At 35.7% G+C, this 22,233-nt stretch overlaps 1 protein-coding gene across 1 annotated transcript in view; it reads right to left on the reverse strand.

Moving 5' to 3' along the window:
* The window catches only part of ETFDH (electron transfer flavoprotein dehydrogenase), a 33,151-nt gene that overhangs the window by 8,570 nt on the left and 2,348 nt on the right, over positions 1-22,233 (reverse strand). Inside the window, exons 2-9 of the mRNA XM_001500342.7 lie at positions 16,159-16,299; positions 15,514-15,743; positions 13,979-14,060; positions 13,423-13,541; positions 10,435-10,512; positions 3,222-3,368; positions 1,867-2,007; positions 493-636 (exon numbers count right to left, since the gene is read on the reverse strand). Of these exons, the coding sequence (XP_001500392.1) occupies positions 493-636; positions 1,867-2,007; positions 3,222-3,368; positions 10,435-10,512; positions 13,423-13,541; positions 13,979-14,060; positions 15,514-15,743; positions 16,159-16,299 (1,082 nt within the window). The remainder of the gene's footprint in view (positions 1-492; positions 637-1,866; positions 2,008-3,221; positions 3,369-10,434; positions 10,513-13,422; positions 13,542-13,978; positions 14,061-15,513; positions 15,744-16,158; positions 16,300-22,233) is intronic.

A 22,233-nucleotide genomic window follows, 5' to 3' on the forward strand; every position in this document is an offset into this window, starting at 1 on the left:
TAGCTATCTAGGTCTTATTTCTTTGTTTAATTAGTATATACTGAACATATTATCTGCATTTGATAAGATTTATTTTGAACATATACTAAAGTAGGACAATTAAAGGCATGGATGTTACTGGGTAGTTGGGATGAATTAATTATCTTTGCTGAAAACTGAATTTGCCTTTGAGTTTCCTGGCAGCTACGGAATAAAGGGAAATATATTTTGGATCACATAGATTTTATTTTCTGATTAAAAACAAACCAACAAACAAAAAAAAAGCTGATGAATTTATCTTTAGAGATCAATATATTCTTAAAACTAAACTCATGGTATAATTTATTTAGCTATTATGTGACATAGATTTATAAACACTAGGTGCTTTCCTTAATTCTTCAGCTTTTCTTCCTATGGGCTAATTTTCTAATCTTTATCTAAATTTGTTACATTATATTTTCAATGCTGAATTTATAACACAGAAATAAAGAATAAAAAAGTTGGAAGAGTTACCTGAAGGCCACCTTCATTGAGAGCTCTGGCTCCATATGCAATCCTTTTTCCACCTTCCAATGTTGGCTGAATGCTGGGATGGTGTTTCCACCTCTGGAACTCTCTAAATGGACTCAGGTATGGATTTTGATAGTCTAGACCAACCTTAAAATTTTTATATTTAAATATGATATATTTATGCAATGAGACATTTTTATTTCAAATTAAATCAAACTAAAATGTGAGCAATATTTATCAGAAAACATGTACTCAAAAGTATTTGGATAAATATATGCAGTAACCCAAATTTAAATAACTAACTAAATAAAATCTGTTTGAAAAAGAAAGGGTAAACAAAAAGATACCATGTGTTTATAATTGGCAAAACTTTAAAAATTTAGAATATATTAACAAACCATTGTGGTTTGTAAATAGAAGTCCAAATTAAAAAATATTTGTAGGTAAGCATCTCACATTATGTTTCTACAAAAGGAGTTGTAATTATTTATTATTCATTTATCAATACCAACTCTAAATATAAACTAATCTACATGCTGTACTACTGAGGCAAAAATGAAGAAACAGGATGTAATCGCACTTCGAGAAAAAGAGGGTTAGAGAAATACAGAAGATGACACTTTATGAGGCATTATCCCAGTGCTGAAACTAATACCCAAACCTTTTTTGCTTTGAGAAGATTAAGTTACTGGAATAACTACACAAAGGTGATGCACGGAACACTTGGCTGGATGTCATAACACACCAGTGATGCAAACACTTAACAATGTGTCATACACAAGTCTAATCATGACACTAAACCATAAAGCTGCCACCACTGCAAAGTGCAGAAACTCATGTTATTTTTCCATTCCTTCTAATGTTCAAGACATAATTTACTGCAAAGATGCAGGTGGCCAAAAAAGGAGAAAATGTTTCATGCTTTTTAAAAGTTATACATTCAAACCCAGTGCTGATTTTATTTTCAGCAGAAGCATGCCATAGCAGAAGTGGGTTTTAAAGTCAGACAGGTTCAGGCATGAACCCTGCCTCCATTGTTTAATGTGCATATGTGGTAAAGCTTAACTTGTTTGGACTTCAGTTTCCCATCAGTAAAATAAGGATTCCCCTACTTCATAGGATTGTTAGGAAACTTAGAATTCTCAGCAAAGCATCTAGCACAGTGCCTAGCATGGAGTAGCCACTATTGCTAACGCTATGAGTTTAAGTAAACGAATGTGTATAATAGCCATAAGCACTTTACATATTGATAAAATTAGAAAGTAAGCTTTAAATGAAAAGCATTTGACATTCTCCAGATTCAAAACTGTCGTTTTATAACACTGATGGCCCAATGACTCTAAGAGTAGAACTTTTCATAATAGGGATATAACTTACCACAAAACCAAGAGCTATCAAGGGTTCACCTTCATTTAAATGATAGAGGAAAGAGCCTCCATAAGTATGTCTGTCCAAGGGCCAACCAACAGTGTGATCTACTCTCCCGGGTTTCCACTTCTTTTCATCAATAAGCCATAACTAAAAGAAAAAAGGTCCTAGAGTGTTATTTAAATTTTTTATGTCACTAGAATGTATAAAACCTTCCAAGTTTTACGTCTTGTTTATGAAAATGACAAGTGAAAAACTGTAACAAGAGAAACACAAAAAAAGTACTTCAAATATTAAAGAAAATTACATCAAATTGCAGCTTGGGGAATCAGAGTAAAGAAACAGGTCAAAAAAGTTATACACTCTTTAAAACAATAATTAGATTCTCAAATTGGTAAGACTTTCCATGGGATTACAGGAAACACCGCTGAAGAGATGAGGGAAACTTGTGGGGGGCTGGTGATGTTCCATATTTTGGTTATACGGATGTGTTCACCTTATAAAAAGTGAGCTGTACACTTAAGATCTGTCACTTTACACCACATATGTCATTCTTCAATAAAACAGTTTCCTCCCCCCTGTACTCCTCCCTCCCCAATTGAAGCAAATTGTTCATCCTATTTTCATAATGCTAAGTTTTAAATTTTAAACAATTTCTATCTGAAATATTATCTAAAAATCACACACTATTTGCAGTCAGATAATATTATGTGCAATCTACCAAAACTATTAAGCCCTTATTCACAATATAATGAATCTAGTTATATAGAGAATTTGAATTTTTCCGAGCTTTGCCCTAAATATTTAAACAAAAGGGTTATAATGACACTTTTACACTCTAATAAGCCTAAGGTTTGGGAAAATAGACTAGAAATTGGGTAAACTGAGAAAATATACAACACTTAAGCCTAATTAAATTTTAGGTTACAGATCAATATACTATGGCTGAGTGTGTATTTCATAAGCTAAATCTCACATTACAATTTTAAATAAATAATTCTTGTAGGATGTGGTCATCCTACAAACAGCATATGGGTAAGAGGTCAAATCCTATTAGGGCAGATGGCATTACAATGAAAAAAAAATCAATGTTACAAATTTTTTCAAGTTCAACACTTATTTCAAGCAACATTTGATAAAACAATTACAACATGTAGACACAATTTAGTTAATGAATTTGATTAGTAATATTTTCTAGCCCCTTGAAAAATATCCCAAATATTTTCAGTCATAATGAACATCTCAAGTCAATGAGAAATATAACAACTGTAAAATTAGATCAATATTATAAAGTACATATGATAATACAAATGAATTTAAGCTCCCTCTTTCAAAATTAAAATTGCAAAAACAAACCACGATACCTCCTTCAGTCCAATTCCATAGGTTTGGGGTTCACAATTGGCCCTCAAATCAAACTTCTTATACAGTTGCTTGGCTAGATGTCCGTGGCAACCCTCTGCAAAAATTGTGACTTTGGCATGTAGTTCTAGCCCTCTCTCAAATGTTGTCTAAAAAACAAAACATGTTAAATTATAACATTTGACAAGTCAAAAAATATTCAGATTCTGGTCATTTTTTTTTGAGGAAGATTAGCCCTGAGCTAACTACTGCCAATCCTCCTCTTTTTGCTGAGGAAGACTGGCCCTAAGCTAACATCCATGCCTATCTTCCTCTACTTTATACGTGGGACGCCTACCATAGTATGGTGTGCCAAGCGGTGCCATGTCCGCACCTGGGATCCGAACCGGTGAACCCCGGGCCGCCTAGAAGTGGAACGTGTGCACTTAACTGCTGTGCCACCGGGCCAGCCCCCTGGTCAGTTTTGAATAGAACTATGATTCAGGTATAGACAGTGCAAATATATAATCTCAGAAGTAAAACTGAGAGTACTGTTGTAAGTAGAATCCAATTTAAATTTTATTATATATTTTGTGTCTGTTATATTTTTCTTTTTCACTTCAAAAGTACTTGACTGAATGGTTAAGTTTTAAGAATTAACAAAGCAAATAAAGCATGCTCATGCTAAAAATATTCTCTACAAATAAAGTGAAAAGGGAAAGGCCATGTCCCCACTATTCGTTATTTTCCAGACCTATCATTTGAATCGGAAAACACCATTAACAGCTTTCTCGTGAATCACGCCAGACAATTTCATGAATAAAAAACTACAGTAGAGCCTATTTAAATCCTTCTAACACAAATAGGATCATACTAAATATACTCTTTAGCTACTTGCTTTTTTCCCTTTAATTTTACTTGTACTCTATTGCTGAACGTATTCTGTAAAACTGAAATGCTTTTTCCAAAGAAAAAAAGTCACAAAGTCTTTCTCTTTCTTTTGCTGTCTGTATTTTGCACTTATGTTTGGCACATGGTAGGTATTCAAGAAAATTACTGAATAAAGGAATACAGAATAATCAAGAAAGTCTCTATGAAATATACCTTTCCTGATATTTCTCTTTTCATATATTTGCATGTATGTGTGTATGCAGACACATTCATTAAAAAAATAGGTTTACAATGAAAACTGTTTTATGACTGTTTTCACATTATATTATAAAGTGATTTGCCTAAGGCAATTTATACCAAATAAAGCATTCATTTTTAATGCTTGCATAGATTCTGCTAATTTTTCAACAAATTCTCAATAGTTGGACATTTAGGTTGTTCCAGTGTTTCACTATTGTAAGCATTGCTTGGATGAATATCCTTGATGCTAAATATCCTCAGTCTGAATGGTAAAAATTGTTTCATTATTAATTCAATATCTTTGTTCTAGAATTGAACATCTTTCACATGTTTATTAGTAACTTCTATTTTTTCTTGTGAAATGCTTATTCATGTCATATATATGCATACATGTATATTGCACGTGCACACATATCCTAGAAAAATCCTCACATATCCTCAGTACATTTTTATTTTGTTCTTGTCTCCTTCCTCTTATTACACGTCACTCATCCACAAACCATGTTAAGAGCATAGTATATACAGTTTTACCCAAATATATATACACACATACATACTGAGATATTCACATATACTCAAACTTTTTTGGGTCTTAGTTTATTTTACAAAAAAAGGATAATATAACAAACTCTTCTGTATCTTACTTTTCTCACTTAATAACACTTCATGGAAATCTTTTGAAGTCACTGTATAGCTCAAATCTTCTCTTTAAGGGCTGGGTAGTAGTCCATGTGGAAATACCATAGGTTATTCAGCCATTCTGCGAATGGATAATAGCCATTCACTGTGTTTCCAGTTTATTTGCAACTATAAACAATGTTACAAAACATACACCCTTCTATATATATCCCTATAATAGTGGTGCTTTTATTCCTGTAAGATAGATTCCCAGGAGTGGCACTGTTGGATAAAAGGGCACATCAATTTTTATCTTACTAGATATTACGAGATTGCCTTCCAAAAAGCCTGAAGCAATTAATAATTCCACCAGCAGTGTATAAGAAGACCCTTTTCCCTATAGTTCAGCTAGTGATAGATATAACTGTTCCTTTTACATTTTGCTAAGTGTAGTGATAACTGACTGCTATTTTAATTTGCATTTCCCTGACTACTGTTCTCAGCATCTTCTTTTTTTTTTTTATTGAGTTATTGATAGGTTACAATCTTGTGAAATTTCAATTGTACATTAATGTTTGTCAGTCATGTTGTAGGTGCACCACTTCACCCTTTGTGCCCACCCCCCACCCCACCTTTCCCCTGGTATCCACTAAACTGTTCTTGGTCCATAGTTTTAAATTCCTCATATGAGTGGAGTCATACACAGATTATCTTTCTCTTGCTGGCTTATTTCACTTAACATAATTCTCTCAAGGTCCATCCATGTTATTGCAAATGGAATGATTTTGTTCTGTTTTGCAGCTGAGTAGTATTCCATTGTATATATGTACCACATCTTCTTTATCCATTCGTCTGTTGATGGGCACTTAGGTTGCTTCCACGTCTTGGCTATTGTAAACAGTGCTGCAATAAACATTGGGGTGCACAGGACTTTTTGGGATTGCTTGAGGGTTCCTTTTTCTCCGCAACCTCTCCAACATTTGTTGCTATTGGTTTTAGATATTTTTGTCATTCTAACGGGTGTAAGGTGATATCTTAGTGTAGTTTTGATTTGCATTTCCCTGATGATCAGCGAAGATGAGCATCTTTTCATGTGCCTATTGGCCATCACTATATCTTCTTTGGAGAAATGTCTGTTCATGTCTCCAGCCCATTTTTTGATTGGGTTGTTTGATGTTTTGTGATTGAGTTGTGAGAGTTCTTTATATATTAAGGATATTAAGCCTTTGTCAGATATATGACTTGCAAATATTTTTTCCCAGTTAGTGGGTTGTTTTTTTGTTTCAATCCTGTTTTCATTTGCCTTGAAGAAGCTCTTTAATCTGATGAAGTCCCATTTGTTTATTCTTTCTATTGTTTCCCTTCTCTGAGAAGGCATGGTGTCCGAAAAGATCCTTTTAATACTGATGTCAAAGAGTGTACTGCCTACGTTTTCTTCCAGAAGCCTTATGGTTTCAGGTCTCACCTTTAGGTCTTTAATCCATTTTGAGTTTATTTTGGTGAATGGTGAAAAAGAATGGTCAATTTTCATTCTTTTACATGTGGCTTTCCAGTTTTCAGCATCTTCTTTTTGATTCAAGAAATATTAAATGAATACCAACAGTGTGCTAGGTTCTGTGCTAGGCAGTGGGAATACAGAGATGAATAAATAAGACGTGTTCCTTTCCCTCAGGCAGACAGTAAATAAAATACATGAGTATATAATTACAAATTACGATTCAGTGCTATGAAAGAAAGCACAGGCTGCTACGAGAGAGAATAGTAGAAGGGAGCAATTCTGGATTGAGTGGAGAGAAAAGGCCTGTTTAAAGAAATTACATTTAAGCTGTGGATTCTGAAGAAGGGTATTTAAGAGTCTTTCCTTACGATTAGTGACCACCTGGATTGGCCCTTCTGTGAACCGTCAATTCTTTCGATTCTGCCCATTTTCCTAACATGTTGTCTTTTTCTCTCATCAATTAATAAGTACTCCTTTTTTTTAAAGATTTTAGTTTTCCTTTTTCTCCCAAAGCCCCCCAGTACATAGTTGTGTATTTTTAGTTGTGGGTCCTTCTAGTTGTGGCATGTGGGACGCCGCCTCAGCATGGCTTGACGAGTAGTGCCACGTCTGCACTCAGGATTTGAACTAGCGAAACCCTGGGCCACTGAAGCGGAGCGTGTGAACTTAACCACTCGGCCACGGGGCTGGCCCCTAATAAATGCTCTTTGATATTATAAATGGTCAAACATTTTTCCCCCCAATCTACTGTTTATCCACAGACTTTATAGTGTTTCTTTTGGTATACAGAAGTATTTAATTTTTATATAGTTAAAAAGCCTCTATCTCTTATAGCTTTTTCTTCCTCAGTAGGATGGCTTACCCTACCCCTAGATTGTACGAATCTACATTTCTTTCTGATTTTTTTATTGTTTTAAGAAATAATCAGAATTTTTTAAAAAATGAAGGTTTAAATCTACTGTTTGCAGATGGACATAGAGTTTTCCCAGTACCGCTTAGAGGTTTCCTCTTAGAGGCAACATGCCCCTTAGTGTTCAAGGAAAGGCCCTGGAGCTACAGTGCCTGTACTATTCAAATCCCAGTCCCAATACTTAACAGAGTCAGACCTTGGGCAAGTTTCTTACCCTCTGAAACTTACAATCAGATCCTCTTAGAAATGAGCAGAACCACGGAATAAGCAGTAGGACATATGATTCTGGGACTCAGGGAAGAGGTGTTAAAGCCATGTGACCGGATCTGGTCACTATGGAGAAAATGCAGACAGAGGACTCAACACTGAGACCTAGAGCCTCAACAGAGGACAGGAGGACATGGAAAAGCAAGCAAAGGTGACAGGACGGGCCAGTGAAACAAAAGGAAAACCAATGTCACCCACTAATTGCCCCCGAGGGACTCAAGAGAGGTTTCAGAAGCATCTAATTGTTTTTCCAAATTGTTTTCTTTTTCTTTTTGTTATGTTAAGAGATGCAATCACCAACCACCGTGAACCAATCTAAACCCTACCACAAGAGCCGTGCTCTGGAGATGGGCAGAAAAATGCCCAAGAGATGACCTTTGCCTTGTTTTTAATGCTAAGATCTCCCACTCCAGGAGGAGCTTAGGCCTTATTACCATAACTGGCAATGAACGTGGAAGCATGTTTTCCAGTGCAAGCGAATACCCACCTCTCCCTGTTGAATAGTCACTCCCCATCCAAAATAAAAGGCCCCTGCTGTCCTGAGCTCAGGGAGAGCCATGATTTTGGAAACTGTTCCGCATGGTCTCTATTTGCTGCAAATATACTTTGTTTGATAACTACTTCCGGTGGAGAATCTGATTTTAACTTGTGAGGAAGCGAACTCACTTTGGTTTGGTAACACCAAGAGAAGGTGGTGTGAAGAGCCAAGGCAAGAAAGTGTTTCAAGAAGGAAGAAGTTATTCAAGCGTCAGTGCTGCCCACCAGGAGGTCAAGTAAGACAAGACAGAGGGCTGGCTCCGTGGCCGAGTGGTTAAGTTCACGTGCTCTGTTGCGGCGGCCCAGGGTTCGGATTCTGGGCGCGGACATGGCACCGCTCCTCAGGCCACGTTGAAGTGGCGTCCCACATCCCACAACTAGAAGGACCTGCAACTAACATATACAACTATGTATGTGGGGGTTTGAGGAGATAAAGCAGAAAAAAAAAAAAAGAAGATTGGCAACACTTGTTAGCTCAGGTGCCAATCTTTAAGGAAAAAAAAAAAGTAAGACAAGACAGAGAACAGACTATACTGGTTTGGCAAGGTGGCAGTATTTGTGACTGTGACGAGAGATGTTTCAGAGAAATGGCAGTAAGAAAGCCTAACTATGGAGGGTTAAATAGAGCATGGAACAAAAGAGTAAACAGAATCCTTGGTTCTCCCCAGTCCAAACTTGTGGCACTAAAATAATTATTTTAAAAATTTAGACTTTGGAGGGGCTGGCCCCGTGGTCGAGTGGTTAAGTTCGCGCGCTCCGCTGCAGGCGGCCCAGTGTTTTGTTGGTTCGAATCCTGGGCGCGGACATGGCACTGCTCATCAAACCACGCTGAGACAGCGTCCCATATGCCACAACTAGAAGGACCCACAACGAAGAATATACAACTATGTACTGGGGGGCTTTGGGGAGAAAAAGGAAAAAAAAAAATAAAATCTTTAAAAAAAAAAAAATTTAGACTTTGGAGCTCAAATTACTAAGACTTCACTGTACTCTTCTATGCTTTTATATCTAAATAAATACAATATTTAAAATATATTTTTACAAATACAGAGCACAGAACAAAAAATATATATTTGAACAAATATCATGAGAAGACACAAAAAATGAAATATCAGAATCTGTGTGCTTAAATTTTCTAACATTACATATAAAAATTTTAAAAGAATAAAACATTTTATAATTAAATTATCACAATATAGAAAAGAATAATCATAACTTAGGAAAGGATACAGGAAAAACAATATTCTTTCTTTCTTTTTGGTGAGGAAGATTGGCTCTGTGCTAACATTGCTGCCAATTTTCTTCTTTTTCTTGAGGAAGACTGTCCCTGAGCTAACATCTGTGCCAATCTTCCTCTATTTTGTATGTGGGATGCCACCACAGCATGGCTTGATGAGCAATGTGTAGGTCTTTGCCTGGGATATAAAGCCACGAACCCCAGGCTGCACAAACTTAACCACTATGCCACCGGGTTGGCCCCTATTCTTTATCATTATGAGAAGCAGTAAGAGATTTTTTGCAAACCTGACTATGCACCAGAATCCCTAGGGCCGTTTAAACAGCTTCTTGGGCTCTACTATAGGACAGGCTGAGTCCCAAGACCTCATGTGAATCTGATGGAGCCAATCAAACCACCAGAAGGAACAATAATGTAGAAGGTAAGACGCAAAAGCTTTGCCACTTGCTTCCTAAGCAGGAAGTAGTGAGAAGCAGGAAGATGTGCTGGAGGAGATTCTAGAATAGATTCCCAAATCTGTTCAAGAATGGTAGAGAGGAGGGGAACTCTGAGTTAACAAGTACTTACTGAGGGCCTATCAGGTCAGAGACTCAGTATTACTGATAGTAACGCAAATAATTCCTATTCATAGAAATTAAAATTGTAGAAGTGGCAATGTCGGTGGCAATGATTGATGACCTACATAGGTGTATGTTTTTTCATTCAGAACCTGTTGTAACATCTTACTGATTCTCTCATTAATTAATAAGTGAAATAAAATCTTTGAAAGGTGTTTGTTTTATATTGGTATGAGTCATGTTTTTATCTTTTAAATTAACTTTCTTAAACATGTTATATTTACTTGCTTAAATCTGTTTAGTTCAAAGATGCTTCTATATTTTTTAAACATTAAGAGAAAAATTTCCCATTAACAATTACATTCTAAAATACACTTAATAGATGTACAGTTTGTAGTAAGACTTAATTATTGAGTTTAAGTTGATTCTTTCTTGTTTTTATTAGCCAGTTTGTTAAGCAGATAACTATTAAAACATTTACCTTTGGTGCTCCATCCTTTTGTATCCCTACATCGTTAGTGGCAACTCCTTTTACACTACCATCTTCATGAAAAAGGACCTAAAATGAAAACATATTTGTTATCACCTTAGAATTCATAATCACCTTAAAAAGAAACAATAAATAGCTTTAGATTTTTTAGAAAGTGAACATGTTCTCTAGACGATAGAAATACAGGCTTTAAAATGTTCAGGTAAAACAGAGTGTGTTTTTTAAGAGACTTCTAGAGTACAAAAGAACACAGGTTAAACAGTTGGAAAGGAAAGACATGCCACAACCTTGTTGAGAAAGACTAAGGAGGTTACTACAGAAACCAGTAAAGTTAAACAAGGAGTGCTCTAAAGAGTTCAGATACCAAAGCAAAGGTGTACAGAACCTGTGATCAGGGCCTATCACAAATAAAGAACAGCTGGGTGGGTGGACAGAGAAGAAAGAACGTCAGCAAAGCCTCTATCCCAAATGAGTTAAGACCAAAAATTAAAGAAAACAAAACAAAACAAAACAGAGAGTGGCTGAAGACAGAGCAAAGGTGATTTATTTTTGGAGCAAGGAGGAAATGGGGAAAATGGGTCAAAAGTATAACTCTGAGGATGAGAAATAACAATAAATCTGTAACGCTTACTTGGTTTCTGATTCCTCTCTGGAGGAAAATGCTCTTTGGATAGGAAAGTACAAAATGCACACTGGAATCACACAACAGACTACACGAAAGTGAGGGAGTGCAAAGGAAAACAAGGATTAGCAGCAACAAGTATGAAAAAAAAGAGATAAACGTTTTGAGACCCTAAAACGAATCAACAGTATAATGTGGCTATGAACTAGACCTGAAGTCTGGTTCAGAGTACCAAAAAACCTGCCAAAACCTGGTTAATCTATTGAAAATGATCTTTAAGGAACGGAGGAAAAAGAGGAGAGGTGTAAGAGACTGTAAGTGTGAGTGTGTGTGTGTGTGTACTCCAAAAGTGAAAGATCATGGATTCCACAACCACCAACTTGTGACTTTGACAATGATTCCATATTTGGGTCCAAAAACCAAATGCATATGTATGGGCTGGGAAAACAGAAATGAGTAACAGCAAGTATAATATAGCAAGTACCATAAAAATATGTTTTATTTGACTTACATACTTGTGATACTGTGGTTTATAATAAATATAAATTTAGAGGAAGGAAAGATTGGGTTATTTTTTCTAACCCAATACTGTGAGGGTGGGGTTGGCCCCAAGGCCGAGTGGTTAAGTTCATGTGCTCTGCTTCGGTGGCCCAGGATTTTGCTGGTTCAGATCCTGGGTGCAGACATGGCACTGCTCATCAAGCCATGCTGAGGCAGCATCCCACACAGCACAACCAGAAGGACCTACAACTAGAATATACAACTAAGTACTTGGGGGCTTTGGGGAGAAGGAAAAGAGAAAAGAAAAAGAAGATTGGCAATAGATGTTAGCTCAGGTGCCAATCTAAAAAAAAAAAAATTACTGTAAGGGTAAAAACAAAAATTTTTGAATTTTCCCTGGTAACAAAAACAAGATAACTCTCCCTCCCTTCAAGGTTCTTTCAGCATTTCTTTTAGAAAACTTTTTTTTTTGGTGAAGAAGATTGGCTCTGCTAACATCTGTTGCCAATCCTCCTCTTTGCTTTTTTTTGCTTGAGCAAGACAGCCCTGAGCTAACATCTGTGCCAATCTTCCCCTACTTTGTACTTGGGATGCCTCCAAAACATGGCTGATGAGAGGAGTAGGTCTGCACCCAGGATCCAAACCTGCAAACTCTGGGCCACCGAAGTGGAGTGCATGGAACTTTAACCACTTGGCCATGGGGCTCGGCCCCCTGGAAAACTTTTAACTATGAACTCTTTTTCTGTCTCTGAGATATATGGGAATCTTTTTAAAAGCAAAATAAGATTCTTGCTAGAATCTGCATCCCAGAAACGTGTTTCTTGGGGGCCTTGGAGACATCTTTGGAATGTGAACATCAAGGAGGAAGACATCCTGTCTCCCCATCTCTGTGGGAATCTGGGCTAGGTGCTTGGCTCCAACCTCTAACTTCTTGCTGTCAAACAGAAACAAGAAGTCTTATTATTCCATTGGATAAAGACAGTTAAGAGGTATGTAACGGATGCTATCTGCCTGGCTATGTAAAAGGGTGCGATTTCTTTCTTGGCAATCTCCTTACCAGATTGCCTGCAATTTGCATTGCAGTCTTGGTTTAATGTTAATTCAATAAGAAAACTTTTATCACTATTATTTTTTAATATTTTGTAGAGGTTATTTTTCTGGGTTGACAGGAGATTTTATTTTTATTAATTTCCCCAATAATACTTAATGAGAACCAACAGCGTGATACAGTTGCCAGAAGTTATTGTGAGAGAATTAATGGACAGTTTCTAGACTAACGAAGGTAATAGCCCTGTTCTACTCTAGGCTTGAAGTAGTTTATTCATTCTGGGTGCCACTTTATAAAGGGGATAAAAATGGAACGCATTCAGAGGAGGACGATGAGAATACTGGAGGAACTCAAACTATGTAACGCGATGGTTGAAAGAATTGAGAATATTTAACCTGGGAAAGAAAAACTCCAGAGTGAAGGTGGGGAAGAGAGAGAGCAGGGCATAATTTTAAGTGGACAGTTGTCCTTGGAAGAGGGCTTAGGTTTGTTCTGTATAGTATAAAACTGTAGATAAATTTCTGTTCAATAGAAGGAGGAGAGTACTACCAACAGTTCAAACATCAGACAGAGAATTTTCGATCCCGGACAGTGTTCAATCATAGACTGGACAGTCACCTGATGTGGGTACCATACAAGGAATTCAAGTTGTCTTTGGATTAATCTTTTCAAGATTCCTTCTAACTTTGCAATTCTAAAATCCTATGGCCTTTCTAAAATATTTATTTATCTCTGTACCATTCTTGGTTTATATTCAAAAGAAAAACAGGTGACTTCCTATAAATATTAAAAACAAAAATTTACAAACCTCAGCAGCAGCGTAACCAGGGTAAACTTCAACACCAAGGGATTCTGCTTGCTCTCCCATCCAGCTTACTAAATGTCCCAAGCGCACAATGTAATTGCCATGATTATTCATTGGAAGACCTACAAATATATGCTTAATTTATAAATCTGACTTTTTATTGATAAAAAATCTCAAAAACATAAACATTTAGTTTAAAAATTCAAATCAATGTATAATTTCTGCATAAGTATACACATTATCTTATAGCCAAAATTTCAATTTATTTTCCACAATTTTGGTCTAAAGTTCTAATTATTCAACTAAAAACAACATTACAGAACTAAATTAAAAATTCCTTGTTGGCTTACAAGGCTATCTCAAATCTTCTAGACTGGAAGATAAAAGAACTGGCTTTAGTTCTGCTTTCCCACAAGCTAGCTGCATAACTTTGGGTAAGTTCTTCAAATCTCTAGGCCTCAGTTTTCTCATCTGTAAGAGGAAGGGATTTCACCAGATGAAATATAGTTCTTTCTGGCTGTGGAATACCATGATTCTACGAATATTTATGGTACCTTACCTGGAAGAATTGGCACAGGAATTCTGTATTTCTCTGTTAAAATTCCAAATCTGTCTTCTGTTACAGGAGTGTTAAGTGGAGCCTAGAAACAAAAGAAGGAAAGAAAAGAAAAACGTTTTAGTCCATATTTGTAAGGTTAAATACAAATAATAAAAAAACTGTATCAAAGGGTAAGGGAACTACTCCCCTCACTTTTCTTTCAACATTTCCTTTAGAAAATTTGGAACTGTAAATCCTTTCTTTGTCTCTTTGAGAGGTATGGGAGTTATTTTTAAATTATTTTATTGAGGTCATAGTGGTTTATAACATTGTGTAATTTCAGGTGTACACTATTATATATCAGTTTCTGTATAGACTGCATTGTGCTCACCACCAAAAGTCTAGTTTTTATCTGTCATGATTAGATGTATGGGAATCTTTTAAAAAGCTAAATAAGCCAGTTTTGTTCCCCAGGAATGTCTCTCTTGAGGGCACTGGAGACATCTTTGAAATGTGAACATCAAGGAGGATGGCACCCTGTCTCCTTGTCTCTCTGGGAGTTTAGCCTAGGTCCCTCCCTCAAATTGTAACTTCCTGCTCGAGGAAAACATAAGACAAGTTTTATTTTCCCTTGGATAAAGACAATTAACATGTGTGTAATGGACTGTATCTGCCTATATAGGGCTTTGATTTGAAAAACTTTTTCTATTAGAACTGATATTATGACAATAATAATTCCATGATACCTATTTCTGACATATTAAAAGAGAAAGTTAGTTAGGCACAATTAAATTATTTCTAGCTTAAAGGAGTATGATATTTTAGAAACAAAAGCATAGATGAAATTTTTGGAATTCAATTTACTCCATTTGGAAAGAATACAGAAGATAGTTACATAATTTTTTGCCCCTTACAACATATATTCACAGACAGTGAATACTCCAACCTTGAAGATAGGACAGGTGTAATATAACCCATTTTAAAAGAAGAAAAAACTGAAATATACAGAGTGTGAGATTTTTGACCAAGGTCATACAAATTATGAGAGCAGTAAAACTAGCATTTGGTCCTCTGCATATCATACCAGTGCCTTTTCTGCTTAGGTTATGGGAGGCCATATTAAATTATTTCTTTAGAAAATTAAATTAGATTATCCATTTTGGTTTTACATATCGCAATGCCAGGAAATTTTATATAACACTTTATTAAGAATAATGATATAAACACCTATGGAATAAGTTAGGAAATACCTTCAAAATCAAAATGCTGTATTTTATTTGGTACAAATATTCAAAGGGCTTCTCAAGATAATGCCTTCTTATAAATCCAGCACATAAATACAACATGTAGAAGGCATTATATAGAAATATGAGTTAATATCTTAAAATTATAACTATATTTGATAGGATTTAATCTTTTTTAGCCCTTTTTAAATTAAAAAAGTCTCTAATTACCTTTAAGAGAGAGAATTACATGAAAAGGGTTTTCCTTGTTTCGGTAATTTGGAAACAGAGAGAGTAAAGATTAGACTTTGTATAAAGAACAATTTTTCATACTCCCTTCTCTTTCCAGTCTGGGAACAGTTCTTCAAAACCACATGGATCAAGGCAAGCCCCTGAGAGAGTATGAGCTCCTATCTGAGCAGCCTTCTCCACTAGACACACACGGATGTCCTTTTCCTGTTTAGTAGCCAACTGCTTTAGACGAATAGCTGCAGAGAGCCCTGCAGGGCCTGCACCCACTATTACTACATCTGCTTCTTCCGCGAACCTCTCCATGTTGACTCCTGGGAGGAAAAACATGGTTAAAAAAATACGTAAAAATTCTGGGGTGAATACGACCTGATAAAATCACATGCTAGGTACAAATACGTATATGCTTTAGAGCACTATTTGCAGAACTTGCACCTCTGCTTTGCATGAGAATCATACAAAGTATATTATTGTATTAGTTGGATGTTCTCTTAGGTTCTGTTCCAGCGCATATCTTATTTTAGCTTCCATAAACCAACTTTGTCTTTGCTTTGAGATTATTATAAATTTAGCAAATATTTGCTTATGTAAATATTAATATGTAATAGATTTGGTAAAAAATATAAAATATTATTAGATGATTTTATACTATCGTGAAAAATATATTTCCCTCCACAAAATGATACAAAGTATCTAGAAAAGTCTCAACAATTCTACACAAATTCTTACCTTCCCATCGCTTGTCCTTATCCCGAGGACAAACAGTATAATGGGTAGTAATTCGAGGTACAACAGAAGTTGAAGACCATCTTGTAGCACACAGAGGTAGATAATCTTTCTTAATTTTTAAGGCATGAAAGCACTGATATGCTGCACAAAAATTATGAACATGATTATTATTGTTTTCAACTAGTTTTCCTCAGGAATAGACTGAAATTTTTTTTTTTTTTAGGAAGATTAGCCCTGAGCTAAAATCTGCCACCAATCCTCTTCTTTTTGCTGAGGAAGACTGGCCCTGAGCTAACATCCATGCTCATCTTCCTCCACTTTATATGCGGGATGCCTGCCACAGCATGGCTTGCCAAGTGGTGGGTAGGTCCACACCTGGGATCCGAACTGGCGAACCCCAGGCCACCAAAGTGGAATGTGTGCACTAACTGCTGCGCCACCGGGTCGGCCCCAAGAACATTTTTTTAAAAGAAAAAAAATCTAGGATTGGGGATCAGATCTGGTTTCTGGTCAGTTTTCTATTAATTAGCCTTAAGACCTTAAACAAATCACTGAACCTCTCTAGATTTCAGTTTCCTCATCCAAAAAAGAAAAAAGTCACTAGATGATCTCTAAGGTACCTTCTTGACCTGAAATTGCATGATTCCACGTGATGCCTTTGGAAATACATTTGGAAACTTGTTCATATTCTGACAATATCAACACTGCAGACATTCAGTGAATAGTTACTTCTGTGCTGTAGAGCCATCCATTAGTTGTGACATAAACTGAAAAAGATTGTACTCTCCTAGATGAACAATTCAGTTAACTTTTTCTCATAAAGCAATGTTTTCAAATTATATTTTTAAAGTATCTAATAAACAAATTTATTCAAGTTAGCTTATGTCAAGCCTAACCTCTAAGCAGGATGACTATATAATTTATTATCCAAACTGGATAGTTTTGAGAGTAATAAGGGGCAGTGTTAATGATTACCCTGCGACAAGGTGGACAAACTGGGTTTTATGGTCAGCTTCTTTTTAAATTATGTTGACTCTCCCAAATGGCAATATCTTCTGAGAGCTTAAAAATTATATATTCTTTGAGTTAGTAGATAGCATTTTATGAAAATAAAAGTGTGCAAAGATTTATCTGCAAGACTGTTCATTAAACCTCTGTTGTCCTTAAACCTTCACCTCTACCTCCCCCGATCCTCACCTGGAGCAGATACCCTAGCACATCAAACCTCATAGAAAGACAGAAGCAACTAGTGGCGAACTTTCTCAGTTCTTCGGCAACAACCTCTAATGTAATGTGTATTTGTGTCCATCCTTTGTTCATTCTCTCAGGTTATAATAGAAGATGCATCTCTTCTCCTCACTTAGATTAATCCTCCCACATGGATGATGAGGCTTATCCCTCTCATCTTCTTAGGGACATTCCTCCATCTGATACCCTCACTTCCTCCTATATCTTCAATTTTTGGTACCCTTCTCTAGTACTATTCTCGATAAGCCTTTCCATCATGAAAAAAGGACAGAGAATCCTCCCTAGCCCTGACAGATACAAAATCTTATACTTAGAGCTATAATAATTAAAAGTCTGTTACAGGAGAAGAATAGAATAATCAAATGAACAGAATAAAGAGTTCAGAAATAGACAGAATACACATAAGGATCTGGAATAGAATAAAAATGCTATTTCAAATCAAGGAGAAGAGATGGTTACTCATTAAATGGTGCAGAGATAGGTAGAAAGTCATTTGGAAAAAAGCATACTTCTCTCCTTATATCAAAATGAATTTCATTTGGTCAATGATTTTTAACAAAGACAGTCAGAGTACATAAGGTTATGGTGATCCACAAATAATTTGATTCTCCTGCTTTTGAGTGTAGGCTGGACTTGTGACTAGCTTCCAATAAGTAGAGTACGGAAGGGGAAAAATATTAACTTTAGAGTGGAGAAATATGACAGACACTTTAACTAAGTGATCATGTTTAACATTACCAGCAATAAGACATGTTAGTATCACATATTCCCTCATATGATGTAATGAGCAGGGCTCTTCACAAATCTATAACCCCCAAATCTATAACCTCAGTCGAATCATGAGAAATCGTGAGACAAACTCAGATTGAGGGACATTCTACAAAATGCCTGGCTAGTACACATCTAAAGTGTGAAGGTCATGAGAGACAAGACAAGACAGAGGAAATGTCACACTGAAGTAGACTAAGGAGGCATGAGAGCTAAAAGCAATGTGGTGCCTTGGATTGGATACTGGAACAGAAAAAGGAAGTATGAATAAATCTGTAGTTTAACTAATGGTATTGCATCAATGTTAATTTCTTAGTTTTGATAATTATACCATGGTTATGTAAGAAGTTAAGCTGGGTGGAAGGTATATGGGGACTCTCTGTGCTATCTTTGCAACTCTTCCATAAGTCTAAAATTATTTCAAAATAAAGTTAAAAAATAAAGATTATGGTAATATAAAAGTTAACTCAAAAGGGACCAAAGACCTAAAGGTAAGAGGTAAAACTATAAAATTTTTCAAAAAAACACATGGGTGTGAATCTTTGTGACCTTGGCTTACGCAATGGTTTCTTAGCTATGACACCAAAAGAGAAAATAAACTGTATTTCATCAAAATTAAAATCTTTTGTGCTTCAAAGGATACTATCAAGAAAGTGAAAAGATAACCCATGGAATGGGAGAAAACATTTGCAAATTGTATATCTGATAAAGGACCTGTATCTACCACTAGATAGAACTCATTTCTAATAATAAAAAGACAACCAACCAAATTAAAAAACAGGCAAAAGATCTGAATAGACATTTCTCCAAAGGAGATATACAAATAGCCAATAAGTGCATGAAAAGATGCTCAACATCACTAACCGTCAGAGAAATACAAATTAAAACCACAAGGGAGATATCACTTTATATCCACTAGGATGGCTATAATCAATAGTACAGATAATAACAAGTGTTGACCAGCATGTGGAGATATTGGAACCCTCACACACTGCTGGTGGGAATGTAAAATAGTACAGCCACTTTGGTAAACAGTCTGGCAGTTCCTCAAAATGTTACACATAGAGTTTCCACGTGACTCGCTCATAGGATAAATGAAAACCTATGTCCACACAAAAACTTGTACACGATGTTCATAGCTACGTTATTCATAACAGCCAGAAAGTGGAAACAACCCAAATGTCTATTAGTGAGTGAATAATTAAAAAGTGATATATCCATACAATGGAATATTATTCTGCAATAAAAAGAAATTAAGTAGTGATATATGCTATAACATGGATGAAACTTTAAAACATTATGCTAAGTGAAAGAAGCCAGCCACAAAGACCACATATTACATGATTCCACATATATGAGCTACCTAGAATAGACATGATTTCATGTATACGAAATATTCCATCTATATGAAATATCAAGAATAGAGACAGAAAGTAGATTAGTTGTTACCTAGGGCTGGAGGGGTTGGGGAGTGACTACTAATGGGTATGAGGTTTCTTTTTGGGGTGCTGAAAATATTCTAAAATAGATTGTGGTGATGGTTGCACAACTCTGTGAATACAGTAAAAGCAGTTAAAATGGACACTTTAGATGGTGTGAATTGTATGGTATGTGACTTATATCTCAATAAAACTGTTACTAAAAAAAGAACATTTACAATTACACACACACAAAAGATTACAGGGAAAACACTGGCAACCTTTTTTAGAATCTTGGATTTGAAAAGGTTTTTCTGAGTATGGCAAATATCTCAAAAATCATAAAATCATTTGACTAAAATTTATGACCATTATGACCATTTATGACTATATGACCAAAAAAATGACATAAACATCAAAGTCCCATTTAGTTGTCTGTATTCCCCAGTAGACAGCATACTCCTAAAGTATTTGGTTTTTCCTTGCTGTATGCTAAATCCCAGTGTTGGCCTATATAGGTATAAATATTTGTTGATTGAATATTAGATAGTTCTTTTTATAGTCTCTTTCATTAGGGTACTCATTTATGATTGACCCATGGTATTATAAAACAAGCTAATGCGTTTTCAGTGTCATTCTCCATGAAAAGGCAAGCTAGAGCTATAAATGAGAAACATTAAAAGGCCAATATGAGGGAATAAAAAGATAAGCAACAGACTGGGAGAAAATATTTGCAAAACACATAGCTGATAAAGGGCTGGTATCCAAAATATAGAAAGAACTCAAAACTCAACAAAAAAACAAACCACCTAAAAAACAGGCCAAAGATCTGGACAGACACCTTATCAAAGAAGATATACAGATGGAAAATACGCCTATGAAAAGATTCTGAACATCTTACGTCATTAGGGACTTGCAAATTAAAACAAAGAGATACCACTACACACCTATTAGAATGGCAAAATCCAAAACACTGACAACATCAAATGTCGACAAGGATATGGAGCAACAGGAACTCTCATTCACTGCTGGTGGAAGGGCAAAATGGCACAGCCCCTTTGGAAGAAAGTTTGGCAGTTTCTTACAAAGCTAAACATACTCTTAACATATGATCCAGCAATTGGATTCTCTAGTATTTACCCAAATGATTAAAAATTAATGTCCACACAAAAACCTGCAGTCAAGCATGATAAGCTCTGGAGATCTGCTGTACAAAATTGTACCTATGGTCAATAATAGTGTATTGTACATTTAAACATTTGTCAAGAGGGTATATCTCATGTTGTGTTCTTATCACTATAAAATAAAAAGAAAAAATATCCAAGATTTTTTTAAAAAACCCTTCACATGAATGTTTATAGCAGCTTCATTCATTATTATCAAAACCTAAGATGTCCTTCAATAGGTAAATGGATAAACAGACTGGTGTATTCATACAATGGAATATTATTCAGCACTACAGAGAAACAAACTATTAGCCATGAAAAGACATGGAGGAAACTTAAGTGCATATTACTAAGCGAAAGAAGACAATCTGAAAAGGCAACATACTGTGTGATTACAACTGTGACATTCTGGAAAAGGCAAAACTATAGAGACAGTGAAAAGATCAATGGTTGCCTGCCAGGAGCTCAGGAAGAGAGAGGAAGGGACGAATAAGTGGAATACAGGAGATATGAGGGGCAATGAAACTATTCTGTGTGCTAATGTAATTAAAGTCATTATACATCTGTCAAAACCCATGGAATGTGCAACACCAAGAGTGAACTCTAACGTAAACTCTAGACTTTAACAATCATGTACCAACACTGGCTCACCAACTGTAACAAATGTACCACACCAATGCAAGGTGTTAATGGGGAATGGGGGAAGTTAAATGCAAACTATGTATCTTCTGCTCAATTTTTCTTTAAACCTAAAACTGCCAAAAAAATTTTAAAGTTTATTAATTAAAAACAAAACAAACAAACAAAAAAGGCAACATGGAAAAAGGCAGTGGTTAAGTGCCCAGGCTTTGGAGTCCGTCTACTTTGTGTCTGAATACATTAATAGCAACATAACCTTCAGCAAGTTATTTAACTCTTCCCACCCCATCAGCTCTAAATTTTATGGTCAGTCTTTGCCTTGGAAATACTATGGTGTAGGATGTAGTATATGTCTTAACATAAAGCACACTGCTAATACATATTTGTTAACTGGATAGGTACCTTCCTAGTTACAATTTCAACTGTCATCCAGGAACCTGCAAATCTAGGTTAATTTCCTAAAACTAATTCCTGGGTTATAGAGCAATAATAATAATGAGGCCTTTCCTAGTTTTTAACTGGTCTCTTATAATGAAGCATCTATCTGCAAATTAACAAGTTTCTAAATATGGACTATAATAAATAAATAGTAAAGATCAACAAAGACTTTTGCATGGATTTGGAACATATAATAAAATTTACATTTTCATGGACATACTGAACAGTTAAGAATTTTCAATTTTAATACCACATCTTATCCTTAATGACCTTACGAGAAACGTGGGGCAGCTACAGTCCCCATTCACAGTAGATAAACAGAAATTCAGATGATCCCAGCCAAGCTCAGCCTCAATCCTTCCAACATCAGTTAAGTTCTGAGACTACAAGTGGATCTG

Source organism: Equus caballus, chromosome 2 (genome assembly GCF_041296265.1).
Source record: "Equus caballus isolate H_3958 breed thoroughbred chromosome 2, TB-T2T, whole genome shotgun sequence".
Classification (NCBI taxonomy): Eukaryota; Metazoa; Chordata; class Mammalia; order Perissodactyla; family Equidae; genus Equus; species Equus caballus.